Source organism: Coccinella septempunctata, chromosome 8 (genome assembly GCF_907165205.1).
Source record: "Coccinella septempunctata chromosome 8, icCocSept1.1, whole genome shotgun sequence".
NCBI lineage: Eukaryota > Metazoa > Arthropoda > Insecta > Coleoptera > Coccinellidae > Coccinella > Coccinella septempunctata.
The window spans coordinates 32,636,056-32,650,137 of record NC_058196.1 but is presented as its reverse complement, the minus strand read 5'-3'; the positions used below and the strand labels follow the sequence as shown (position 1 = coordinate 32,650,137).

The 14,082-nt window shown below is 35.8% G+C and overlaps 3 protein-coding genes across 3 annotated transcripts in view; 2 read left to right on the top strand and 1 right to left on the bottom strand.

The window, feature by feature from the left end:
- Nucleotides 1-7,346, bottom strand: part of LOC123319426 — a 33,227-nt gene extending 25,881 nt beyond the window's left edge. Inside the window, exon 1 of the mRNA XM_044906392.1 lies at nt 7,179-7,346. Within this exon, the coding sequence (XP_044762327.1) occupies nt 7,179-7,251 (73 nt within the window). The 5' untranslated portion in view covers nt 7,252-7,346. The remainder of the gene's footprint in view (nt 1-7,178) is intronic.
- A 1,271-nt stretch (nt 7,347-8,617) lies between these two features.
- On the top strand, nt 8,618-10,365 carry LOC123319354 (venom allergen 5-like). The gene is made up of 6 exons (XM_044906269.1): nt 8,618-8,999; nt 9,122-9,240; nt 9,519-9,597; nt 9,700-9,857; nt 9,936-10,042; nt 10,169-10,365. The coding sequence occupies exons 1-6, from the start codon at nt 8,915-8,917 to the stop codon at nt 10,203-10,205; spliced, it is 585 nt and encodes a 194-aa protein (XP_044762204.1). The 5' UTR covers nt 8,618-8,914; the 3' UTR covers nt 10,206-10,365.
- Nucleotides 10,366-11,143: 778 nt separating this feature from the next.
- Nucleotides 11,144-13,817, top strand: LOC123319355 (venom allergen 5-like). The gene is made up of 6 exons (XM_044906271.1): nt 11,144-11,306; nt 11,908-12,026; nt 12,926-13,004; nt 13,106-13,263; nt 13,351-13,454; nt 13,529-13,817. The coding sequence occupies exons 1-6, from the start codon at nt 11,222-11,224 to the stop codon at nt 13,563-13,565; spliced, it is 582 nt and encodes a 193-aa protein (XP_044762206.1). The 5' UTR covers nt 11,144-11,221; the 3' UTR covers nt 13,566-13,817.
- The last annotated feature ends 265 nt before the right edge of the window (nt 13,818-14,082 follow it).

The following is a 14,082-nucleotide window of genomic DNA, read 5'->3' as shown; positions in this document are numbered from 1 at the left end:
TTGTTGTGAAAAGCGATTTCAGCCAGTGAAGACAAATTTATACCCCTAGAAATAATTTGTTTCGTTTCGCTGTTAAACAGCGTTTGTTGCAAAATGGCGTCCACTAGATCACGATCAACATCACAACAGAAAATTAAATACGATCCAACAAGCACTAGAGAGTTTGCATAGATTCACTTGCCTCGGAAATTCAGACACAAACATTCGATTTAGCGTGAAATCTGCCTATCTGCATTTGGATATCAAATCACGAAAAAAAAAAGATATAAAAGCGAGCTCACAATAACCACTCTCGGAAATTACAATGGATGTCCTGAATACAATGAGGGAATTTATTACCATTTGTCATAGTTACATGAACAAATAAACCCATTGAAATCATAACCCTTCTATTGCAATATCAATACGAATGTAATGTAATATTTCATTTGCATGAGGATTTAATGCCCAGTGCGAAAAGTTACCACTATTGCAGCATATGATAATGAGAATCGTTTGGACCAAAAACTTTGAGTAATCAAATTTTATTCAACAATCTGACATATAAAGAATGCGTTTCGATTTTATAACGCCTTTAAAACATCAAATTTCCCCCCAGTTCTGGAATATTAGCTCTCGTACTTTTGAATTTGCAAAAATATCAGTTCGGTAATGAAACACCTTTTCAGAAAGTTTCTGTATTAAAAACTGTACATACCACTATGGAATACTTAATTGTACAATTTCCATAGTCCCACCAAATTATCTTATTTCCCTCGGGTAGGAGGATCAAGGTTAATCTGAGCAAGGATTAGAATCCTGCGCATAAATTTAACGTTAAATTTTGAGAGTTTTCCCTTAGGAATGAAATTTTTTATATTTCTTCATCCTGCGGATGGAAGTGACTGAAGCCCATGCTATCTCGATGAAGGTTGAATCGAAAAACGAAGGTGAAAATCAAACTTCGTATGAAAATTCGAAAAAACGGTTCAACACGTTATCTAGATGAAAATATCTTGATATAGATTGAAATGATGAGTGAATAAGAACGTGAAAACTCAGAAGAGTGATAGGCTAGAGTAAAAGGTATCCTCTTACTTACATTTTCATGAACAATTATTTGCTAAAAATCAAATTTCGTATGAAAATTCGAAAAAACGGTTTAACACGTTATCTAAATGAAAATATCTTGATATAGATTGAAATGGTGAGTGTATAAGTACGTGAAAACTCAGAAGGGTGGTAGGCTGGAGTAAAAAGTATCCTCTTACTAACATTTTCATGTACAATTATTTGCTCAAAATTAAATTTCGTATGAAAATTCGAAAAAACGGTTCATCACGTTATCTAGATGGAAGTATCTTGATATAGATTGAAATGGTGAATGAATAAGAACGTGAAAACTCAGAAGGGTGATAGGCTAGAGTAAAAAGTATTCTCTTACTGACATTTTCATGAACAATTATTTGCTAATTTCCTATGAAAATGATAAAAAACGGTTCATCACGTTATCTAGATGAAAGTATCTTAATATAGATTGAAATGATGATTGAATAAGAACGTGAAACTCAGAAGGGTGATAGGCTAGAGTAAAAGGTATCCTCTTACTAACATTTTCACGAACAATTATTTGCTAAAAATCAAATTTCGTATAAAAATTTTAAAAAACGATTCAACACGTTATCATGATCGATATATCTCTTTGCAGATTGTAATGAAAAGCGAATAAGGACAAGGAAATGCAACAGTCAAATTCTGCAGACATCTGGACGACGAATTTCATTGCTATTATCGTTCATAAACTAAGAGAAAACAATAGAGAGGTTCAATAGTGATTGGCAAATTTTCTCAGTAATCATCAGCATAAAGTATTGAATATCGTTATTTTATTTCCAAATCTGAGAGAACTGGAGGATTATATCCCCATTCTCATTAATGATTTTCAGCAGTTGCTGCTAGTTCATTCTTCTCAGGAATAATTGATGGAAACTAGTATTCGAGAATAATGGAGTTATTCTAAATTCTGAAGAAATGGGCTTTTCTTTTCATTTCCCATATCTAGATTGAAGCCATCGCAATCGATAGAATGGAAAAAGCTTTTAGAGGTTACAGGTGAAAACGCCGAATGGCAGTCACAAAGGTTCCGCATCAAATAAGCTGCCAAATTTTGACAGATGGTGGAGTATCTGAATGCTTGTTTATACAACCTAAGCACCACTTCCGAACGCATTTCAGGTACTTTCAGAATGTCCTGGCACACTAAAGTCGACGACAAATTTTCCCAAACGATCTGGGTATTTCCATTTAAATTAGTGGCTAAAAAGTAAAGCACCTCCTGAATATAATTGACTTAATGGTGCAGCATTATGGAACTTAGATGGAAAGCAAAGTTGCGGCGTTATAAGAACTCGCGGTTTGAGAGCTTTCTGGCTTATTTGAATTCTGCTGAATTTATGGGTGGGCAACCTATGCGTATTCATGAACTTGGAGTTTCGAAATTAGCCAAGTTGCACCGCTTTACATCGCTTTCGCAAATATCTGATGGAGTGCTGTACTGAATATGAAAAATATCGAATTACAAAAATAATAACAGCCACTATCGTTCTGCGTATTCAACGGAATATGAGTGATATATTTATAATTCGCCATTAAGGATTAGGTATAGATAAGATTCTACGAATTGTTATACTCAATCTTATTGAGTTCAAGTCCATTTCTATATCGCACAAGTTAGGCCAATTTCAATGAGTAGAGTCTAGAATCACCAGAATAATTCGTCTATTGTTTGAATTATTTATGAATCATGTCATTCTACTATTTATCAAAATCATTGGTCATAAATTTTATCGATTTTTTATATCAATGTTTTTCATGGAGGCGCTTTTAAGTTCTGCTTATGTCAAAACTTATTAAATGTGGGGAAAAAATGGGAAAAGGTAGTAAAGTATTATCAACAATGAAAAATTAATGCCACAACTCAATAATGAGTTGTTGCCAAGGACAAACTGATAGCTATCAAACTCCTGTTTTTTTTTGGAAATAAGGTTCTCGCCTAGAAATCCTACGACCAAAGTTCACGTCTTTTCGGCGTTTCTTGCACCAACAATATCGATAAAACAGCGATCTGTCGGCATTCTTTCGTCCATTTTTCATTAGGAGGCTTCCACCGTGTGATGTGCCTGGCCCAGGTCCGTTATTTCTCCCCAAACCGTCCTCGTAAACCCAGAAAACAGAAAAAGAACCGAACAAAATCGAAAATCTCACTTTCACCAGGCCCCATCATACGAGACGATGTGCTCGATATCAAGGAAGCAATAATGCAGAACCCAGCCTGAATGCAAATGTGGGAAAAAGGTTGAGGTATCCTAAGAATTTCTAAGGGGCAATTGCGCTCGGAAAATAGGTCGAGAAGAAATGGAAAATAGGCGCTTTTCACTGGTGAATTATTCGGATTTACAAATGAAACATCCCAGTGAGAAAGATTCTATGATTAATCAATCTGGACGTGAAATTGATCCTTCGGTTTTGTTCAAAAATAAATTTTGTCCGAATTGTTGCAACGAGGTCGATGAAATTCTCAGATTGATTACTAGAAGAGTTGCTCTTTCAGAATATGTATCACATTTTCATCTACGGTTACTTTTATTGAGAGATAAACGACTCGAAAGCTGACCTTCGAAAAATCCTGAAAAAGATGGGTTCAGTTAAAAATTCGTCAAGACCAAGTGGTTGCACCTAGATTAATGAAATTCTCAGATTAATTACTAGAAGAGTTGCTCTTTCAGAATATGTATCACATTTTCATCTACGGTTACTTTTATTGAGAGATAAACGACTCGAAAGCTGACCTTCGAAAAATCCTGAAAAAGATGGGTTCAGTTAAAAATTCGTCAAGACCAAGTGGTTGCACCTAGATTAATGAAATTCTCAGATTAATTACTAGAAGAGTTGCTCTTTCAGAATATGTATAACATTTGCATCTACGGTTACTTTTATTGAGAGATAAACGACTCGAAAGCTGACCTTTGAAAAATCCTGAAAAAGATGGGTTCAGTTAAAAATTCGTCAAGACCAAGTGGTTGCACCTAGATGAATGAAATTCTCAGATTAATTACTAGAAGAGTTGCTCTTTCAGAATATGTATAACATTTGCATCTACGGTTACTTTTATTGAGAGATAAACGACTCGAAAGCTGACCTTTGAAAAATCCTGAAAAAGATGGGTTCAATTAAAAATTCGTCAAGACCAAGTGGTTGCACCTAGATGAATGAAATTCTCAGATTAATTACTAGAGGAGTTGCTCTTTCAGAATATGTATAACATTTCCATCTACGGTTACTTTTATTGAGAGATAAACGACTCGAAAGCTGACCTTCGAAAAATCCTGAAAAATATGGGTTCAGTTTAAAATTCTACAAGACCGAACGGCTGCATCGAGCTCCATGAAATTTCCAGATTTATCACTAAATACTCATTACTTAAATTCCAAAACATTCCCAATTCCAATCCTCTCAAATACATCCCTCAAGGATTCATATCTGAAGTTCGTATTAGACCAACACGTCTGCGGTTAGAACTATTACCACGTTTAATATTCAAGTTCTATTTGGGGGCGCTTTCGAACTATTATCTCAGGCTTGAACGGTTTGGGTATTATTTGTCTTACGGTTCCTGGAAACCCGGATTTTCCTCGAAGCCAGTCTGAGGTGGCCTAATTGACTTCACGAATCAGGTTTTATGATTTTCCTAATGAACCAGTACGAAGTCCTCGACAGGAAAAAGCCTACTTCCCACACTCGATAAACTAATTCAGTTCAGATAGGATCGGACGCAAAGTGCAAAAAGCAATTATCCTGTTCGATGAGGAAGATGAAATTTCCCGGAATTCACCGGGAGATTATCGGTGAGTCTGGCAAAGGGAAAACATTAATCTAGATCGGGAAGAAGCTTCGATTTGAACACAAATAAGTTTGTCGAAACAGATCAGATCGTCACTTAAACTATTCGAAACTTGGAGAATGGCGAGAGGCGCTTCACGACGAGAAATACGATCTAAAATGCGGATTGTGTACATAGGGTTCGTTAATTCCGACAATTTTGGACGCGTCTGGGATCGCACGAAGAAAATTTTGATATTGCACTGATGTGTCAGACACGTGTTGTGTAAATCCATCTACCTGAAGATGATGTCGTGATGGCGAAACACGTGTGGTGGCCACAGGCATGATTTTGGGGAGGGCCAGAATTTTATATCTTACATTTTGTGAGGTGTTCGTTGATATGAAATAGGTACATCAATAATTGTTGAAATTTAATCATATTTGAGGATGAAAAAAAATCAAGTTTCGATATATTTTTCTCAAAGAATATTCTGAAAGAGCAACTCTTCTAGTTGAAAATCTGAAAATTTTATGGAGCTCGATGCAGCCGTTCGGTCTTGACGATTATTTAATTGATTCGATCTTTTTGGAAATTTTTCGATAGTCACCGTTAGAGTAGTTTTTCTCTCAATAAAACTAACCGTAGATGGAAATGTGATACATATTAGAACTTCTTCATTGATAAATCTCGAATTTTCATCAAGCTGGGTGCAACCGTTCGGCCTTGACGAATTTTTAAATGATCCCATTTTTTCGGGAATTTTTCAAAGGCAACTTTTGACACGTGTATCTTCCAGAAAAATCATCGTAGGTCCAAACGTGATACATATTCTGAAAGATCATCTCCTCTAGTAATAAATTTCGAAATTTCATCGAGCTTGGTGCTACCGTTCGTTTTTGTAATTCCTCAAACTGACCCCATCTTTTCGGGAACTTTTCGAAGGTCAAATTTCGGCAGGCGTATCTTCCAATAAAATTATCGTAGACCCAAACATGATACATATTCTGAAAGAACAACTCCTCCATTTACAATTCTCGAAATTTGATAGAGTTGAGTGCAACCGTTCGGCATTGACGAATTTTTAACTGACCCCATCTTTTTGGAAATTTTTCAAAGGCAACTTTTGACACGTGTATCTTCCAGAAAAATCATCGTAGGTCGGAAACGTGATACATATTCTGAAAGATCAACTCCTCTAGTGATAAATTTCGAAATTTCATCGAGCTTGGTGCTACCGTTCGTTTTTGTAATTCCTCAAACTGACCCCATCTTTTCGGGAACTTTTCGAAGGTCAACTTTCGGCACGCATATCTTCCAAAAAAATTATCGTAGGTCCAAACATGATACATATTCTGAAAGAACAACTCCTCCATTTACAATTCTCGAAATTTGATCGAGTTGAGTGCAACCGTTCGGCCTTGACGAATTTTTAAATGACCCCATTTTTTTGGAATTTTTCAAAGGCAACTTTTAACACGTGTATCTTCCAGAAAAATCATCGTAGGTCCAAACGTGATACATATTCTGAAAGATCAGCTCCTCTAGTGATAAATTTCGAAATTTCATCGAGCTTGGTGCTACCGTTCGTTTTTGTAATTCCTCAAACTGACCCCATCTTTTCGGGAACTTTTCGAAGGTCAACTTTCGGCACGCATATCTTCCAAAAAAATTATCGTAGGTCCAAACATGATACATATTCTGAAAGAACAACTCCTCCATTTACAATTCTCGAAATTTGATCGAGTTGAGTGCAACCGTTCGGCCTTGACGAATTTTTAAATGACCCCATTTTTTTGGAAAATTTTCAAAGGCAACTTTTGACACGTGTATCTTCCAGAAAAATCATCGTAGATCCAAACAAGATACATATTCCGAAAGAACAACTCCTCTAGTGATAAATTCCGAAATTTCATCGAGGTCGGTGCCACCGTTCGGTGTTGTAATTTCGTTAACTGACCTCATCTTTTCGGGAACTTTTCGAAGGTCAACTTTCGGCACACGTATCTTCCAGAAAAATTATCGTAGATTCGAATGTGATACATATTCTGAAAGAGCAACTCTTCTAGTTGAAAATCTGAAAATTTCATCGTGCTCGCTGTAGCCGTTCGTTCTTGTCTATAACTTAAGTGATTCCATCTTTTTTGAAAATTTTTCGATAGTCACAGTTAGAGTAAATTTTATTTCAATAAAACAAACCGTAGATGAAAATGTGATACATATTCTGAAAGAGCAACTCTTCTTGTTAAAAATCTGAAAACTTTATGAGGCTAGATGCAGCCGCCCCCAGACAAGATCCACCAAATAAGCCACCCCTTACCATTGTTGTTGTTCAGGTTGTTCAACAGCACAGCGGCACTAGCGAGTTTCGCGCGTCGCAGTATCCAAAACATGTCCTCTTCCAGAGAACTTCCGGTCGTGACTGGAGGCGGCCGCCTCGCCGCCTCTCAATCGCACACGACGCCGCCGCCGCCGTAAGCGTTCGCGTGACTCGCCGAGATGGGGCCCGTAGCCGCCAGGGGATATCGCCGGGGGCTCCGGGATAGAAAGTTATCCGTTAATTGACGTAGGACAAGCTGTCCGATGTGGACTTTGCGTCGGAGGCGGCGAGCTCAAAATTAGAAAAAAGGGACGGTTTCCTAACTCCGGAGAGCGATCAACTTTCAAACTGTGTGGGAGAAGTTACACCAACTTCAATCTTCGAGTAGATGTGGATATTACAGGTTTTTTCCTGGGGCATAACCGAGAAAACGAAGTTTCAGATCGTGAATCTTCAATAAGTCCACCTTCGACGAACATGCCATGAAAGGTTGACACTACAACGTGTTTTCAAGAACATAATTCATAATAAAAACCATCGAGATCCAAAGAAAAGGGCCTCTTGTAGTAGATATAGCGCCTGGCTACCAGTCATCGATAAGACGATAAACAAACCATCCACCCCGATTTTCCGGCTTTGCAATGAGAATGTGGAAAATCACTCGGACACGTCAATTTCTGATTCGAAGGGGAACAAATTTTCCGCTCTTTACATCCCCGTAACTGCAACCCCCTAACGGGGGTGAGCACAACCCCTTGATTTTGAAAGGGGATGAGGGGTGTTGCGATACCTCATGTTGAAGATCTTATCGAGTACTATCTAATACTGAAATTTCGCTTCAAGATTTCCATCGATAACAAAATGACAGGAAAAATTGTGGGGGAGTACTAAGGTACTTTTGTGATCAGTTTATTGAATGCTTGAATCACTTCCATGCAGTAATATAAGTTTTGCTGAAAACGTTCAAGATAGGAAACATTCTGTTTAACTTTCTTCTCAAATATTCGAACTATTTCTGGACTACACATTGATAATAGGAAAATGCATTTTCCACGATTGATGTTTATGCAGTTTTTCACGGAAAACCTAATCAATAAGATAACAAATATTCATTCACGTACTTATTTCTCAAAACAACGTGAATAAGCTGGCAGTAAAAAAAATATAATAATTTTTTGAAACATATTTTCCTTTTATAATATGAAATTGACCAATCACGCTATATTCATAAAATCTTTATCTACCCTCATAAATGATCGCGTGAATGCTTTCATTATTTAAATTGTGATCCGAAATGAAATACCTTATAGTGTTTAATTTGAAGGTTTACACTGACAAAAAACATTACAGAATCTACAAAACGAAGTGGAAGGAAATTTTTTGAAAACTTGCTCGAGTTCCTATCACTGAATAGTAAATAATTAGTTCGGCCAATCTCATGCAATAGAAACCCGGATATTTTATGTTAAATCCTCGAAATAGTTTGATCGGATCCATGAACTAAGTGGACCTTTGTTACTCCAGTAGATTCTAAGCAGATTCTTCGCATTTCTCGAAATCTACAATTCGCGTAAATAATTTAGTCTGGAAGTAGGAAATTTGCATTTATATCGCTCCAAATTTTTTTTCGCGCAACATTTTCCAGTTTCATGTTCGTCGAAGAAGTTTGCAACATATATAGTTGATTGTTTTACTCCTTATCAGTACACATTTGATCAGTACCTACAACTACGACCATGGCAAACAAATTACTTGTTACCCTAGCCATTTTTTTCGTTTGGGTAGATTTTGTCAGAACCGACTGTCCGTCTGGTATCTACGGTGAGAAAAATTCTTATTTCGGATGGTCTCTAATGTAGTTATTGTATTTCGGCATTAAATTTGCTATTTGAAACTTCGGCTCTAACTGCTTGCCATTTGAGAGATTGCATTATTTTTTGCAGAGTCCGGTTTATCCCAAGAAGACAGAGATTACATAGTCAGTCAGCACAACTACCTCAGAGGTCAGGTGGCTTCTGGGAAAGTTCCAGATCAACCAAAAGCTACGAATATGAAACAAATTGTGAGTCTAGATATAAACTAACAGTTTATCACTGTTTATCAGGTCTCTATTCGACTAATTTCTATATTGAATTTTCGAATTCGATTTTGTAGCAAATTTCAACGATTTATTCTGCCATTTTCTCTCTTGATATGTGGTTTCTTTACTCCCAATTCTCTCTGACTGAATTCACTGATACTTTCTTAGAAAACAGGGCCGGATTAAGCATGTTGAGGCACATAGGCGCAATTCTCGATAGGTTTGGTAATCCTATATTTTCATATTCTTGTTTTTTCTAGAGCTATTCGATGGAGTTGGAAAAGAAAGCGCAAGAAGTAGCCAACACGTGTGAATTCAAACATGTTCCTATCACTGGAAGTGAGTAATATTTCCGTCCATAACTTATAATCCAACGATTTTTAGGTTATGTGTGAATCAAATCGAATATAACCCAAAATAATAACTTTTTTTCTATTCAAGCGTCCTGGGGTTGGGTTGGACAAAATCTGTTCCTCTTTTTGTCAACTGAATATGGAAAAGGACCAAACTGGCACGATGCCATTCAGTATTGGTTTGACGAACACAAAAAATACAAGTTTGGCTCGCCTTTTTCTGAGGAAACTGGACATTACACTCAGGTAAAAAGTCCTTATGACGCAAGCGACATGAATTCCACAAAAATGATCCAATTTTTCAAGTTTTTAATCTCGTTTCAGCTGGTTTGGGCCGATACTGACCATGCTGGATGCGGATACGCCCATTACAAGAAACCATCCGGCGATTACAGTTATCAGAAACTCTACGTTTGTAACTACGGGCCAGGGTAAGTTCAAGGGAATTTTTCATTGTGCCATTTATGAATCTACTATGTAGTTACCATGATTTCATAAACTTGAGTCAAAATTTCTCATCGTTTACTCCACTAAACTTATCAAATTTTTTTTTGCAGGGGAAACGTTAATAACCAAAGTCCCTACAAAACATAAACTGATAACATATCCACATAATGAAAGTGTTAAGCAGTTATCTATATCTTATCCTCCGTAAAAACTTGAAAAAAATTGGTGTAATGAATATTTTTGATCACTATAATGCAGATTTACAACAATCCATATTTATATAAATCCAAGTAAACTTTTATTTTAATTCAAGTATTTTTTTTTCTCCACTAAAAAGTACCTATATAACGATCCTATGGAATTAAGTAAATAAAGCTGAGAAAAACTAGTATTTATCTTAGATTAATACTAGTTTGGCCAGGAGATCCAGATTTCAGGTAAATCCACCTTCATTAATCATTTTTTTAGAAAGTAAGATCACTTTAGGTTAGGTAGATATTTTTAATTGGTAGATACAATCTTTCGGTGTACACAATTCATGGACAAATAAAACGGTAAAATCCGTTGAAATCGAAAAAAACCTTCGAACATGAGAAAACGACACGTTACTGGTAATTTTCAAAAGTGCATGCCCAATCGAATGTTACGCCCATGTCTTTGCCGTTTTCGAGCTATCTGCAGGTCCTTTTGAAGATGGGCGTTAGTCGTATGACCTAAAGTTAGCCGAGCCCCGTGAATTCTATGGTTTCCTCTGATGACTTGTGAAAATGTTAACTTTTATGCATTTTTCCACAGTTTTCAATACTGGAATTTGTTCCATCGGAGGTATGAACTAAAGGAACCTTTGTAGGAATCTAATTTCAAGGAGTTATCTCCAGTAGTTTGCCAGAATTTTTTTTTATTTCTCGAAATCTGCATGTAGCGAAAATAATTTCGTCTCGAATGGAGAAATTTGCATTTTTATCTGTCCGAATGTCTTGGACGCAACATTTTCCACTTCCGTTTTCCCGGTTTAAACCTCGAAGAATCTTGCGACATGTATGTTTATTGCATTACACCTTATCAGTTAACATTCAGGTAATGATTCACGTATAGTCTCTGTAATTTTGACGAAAACACTCACCTTCAATCTATCCAACATCTTGATCAGTACAACTACGACCATGGCAAACAAATCACTGATTACCCTTGCCATTTTTTTCGTTTGTGCGGATTTTGGCAGCACCTACTGTCCGTCCGGCATATATGGTGAGAAAATTTCTTTTTTCTTTTCAAGGCATCAGGAAAAATTCATTCGGATATTTCGAAACAAATTCGGTTTTGAGAAAGTTTAAAATTTCACTATAAGGTTTCCACATTAGTCTATGTCGATTCATTCTTTTCTTGTTCTTCAATCAGGAAATGGAAATTATGTCATAAAATTGGGGAACTCATAGAACTCTAGTTTTTTCTTGCTTCCTTCACCTCTACTTTTCAGTGATACTCCTACATGGAGTGCCAGTCTACAATTTAGAATAAATCAAAGACAGTTTTTTTGTTGTAAACATATTTGGACAGATCTATTTGTATTTTAAATTGCGCTTTTTTTTATATGAGAAAAAATGTCCTTAATTTGAGATATATTATATGAAGTCATAGATAATTTTTGAAGGGTGTATATAAAGTTACACATGCCTATACCCAACATAAAATGCTTATTCCTTATCGTTAAAAAGATATTCAACTCAAATATGTGAATACTGAATAACATTATACGTATCATTAATGTATGTATTTTCTCTTGGAATTTCGGCATCAAATTTCGCTTTTTTCTTCTTGTCAGAGAGAGAGATTGCTCATTTTTTTTCAGAGTCCGGTTTATCCCAAGGGGATAGAAATTTCATAGTCAACCAGCACAACTACCTCAGAGGTCTGGTTGCTGCTGGTAAAGTTCCTGGGCAGCCCAGAGCTACCAACATGAAACAAATTGTGAGTACCATTGAAAAATTTCATTTTCCCATTTTTTCACTTGAAATGAGGTATCTTAACACTTTACAGCCAATTCTCTCCGACTGAATACGCTGTTATCTTCTGATCTAAATGATTCAGATCTTGAACTATTTACCTATGGCCGTGCAAATTCTGAATTGATCGCATATTCAATGAGCTTCTTGGGTCAATAGCGAAGTTCATTAATATTTCTTGAATCATTCGTAAACACCTTGAATGGAAGCCTCGTAAATTTCAGGATCTTATCAGATAATCGGTATTTCTAACAACAAACGTGCATTATAAAACATTACCATTAGATCCAGCGAATACATACTTATAATTAGATTATTTCTTCATTGCAATTAAAACTGCTGCCAAACTGCCATCGAAAGTTTTTATGCGGGAAAAACAACATATATTTTGATAATTACTTTTTCCGAGAAAGAGAATATGACTAATTGAATATCGAAATTTAAAGTGTTGTAATATGAACTTTTGTTATTAGGTTTTAGGTGAACATAGAATTGGGATCTCAATATGTTTCTTATGTGTCATTAGAGTCCTTGCATCAAATTTATTATTATATGCCTTGTTTTTCTTTAATTCTTCGTTTTTTCAATAGGATGAAAAATTTTGAACTCCTAGTGTCTATAAAACTTGAATTTATAAATTTTTTCGACTATTTTCTATTTAATTTCGATAAAATTCTCGATACAATCGATATAATTTTGGCTTTTCAATTGAGTCAGTTTGTGAGTCAAGGTATTGCTAAGAAATGAAGATATAACTTCCCCTCAAACGTATATAGACAGGGCCGGATTAACCAAATCGAGGCCCCTAACCCTCTGTCCTTTTCTGGACTCATATTTTCATATTATCTATTGTTTTTTTCCCAGAGATATTCATTAGAATTGGAGAAAAAAGCGCAAGAAGTAGCCAACACGTGTGAATTCAAACATGTTACTATCACTGGAAGTGAGTATTCTTCCGTACATAACCTATAACTTAACGATTTTTAGGTTATGTATGATTTAAATCGAATATAACCTAAATTTTGTACTTTGTTTCCATTAAAGCTTCATGGGGTTGGGTTGGACAAAATCTGTACCTCTTCATGTCAACTGGATATGGAAAAGGACCAAACTGGCACGATGCCATTCAGTCGTGGTTTAACGAGCACAAAATTTACAGGTTCGGCTCGCCTTTTTCTGCGGCTACTGGGCATTACACTCAGGTAAAAATGTTTTTTTTACGCCAGATCACGAAAACTAAATATGGGTGTAAAATTCATTGTGAAATCGATGTTTCAATCTCATTTTAGTTAGTTTGGGCGAATACCGACCATGTTGGATGTGGATACGCTTACTACAACAAAGGGGGATACTTCAGATATCAGAAACTCTACGTTTGTAACTACGGGCCTGGGTAAGTTTGGGGAATTAAAAAAAAATCCTATTCCTATCTTTTACAACGCTAAACTTATAGACAATTTTTTTCAGAGGGAACTATATTGGCCAAAATCCTTACAGAACATAAACTAGCATCAAATCCACATATTGAGAGTGTTACGCAGTTATCTCTATATTATTATCCTCCATAGAAAGTGTAAAAAACTTGTATAATTAATTTTTTTACTTCATATTAAGCAGAGGTACAACAAACCAATGTCGCTTCAGTCAAAAAATGAATTTTTCCGTATGAAATACTTACCAATATCAATAGAAACTTTTTGTTATAGGTAATTCAAAGTGATAAGTTTTTAAAAAATCAATAAAACTTTTATTTCAATATAAGTAGTTTTATTTTTTCAAACTTCGTTAAATACTACAACTATCCTATAAGATTTAGTGGATAAAGCTGAGAAATAAACGCGTTTTCTAATAATGCTATAGTAATCTTTTTATTCCCAGATACACTTGTTCTATAGAAACACTTTTTGGGCAAATTCTACTCATCAACTTGAAAAAAACATGAATTCAGTGACTAAAACCACCCATAAAATCCTTTAGAATCGAAAAGATACGAAAACGAAACGTCATCTTCAATCGTGAAT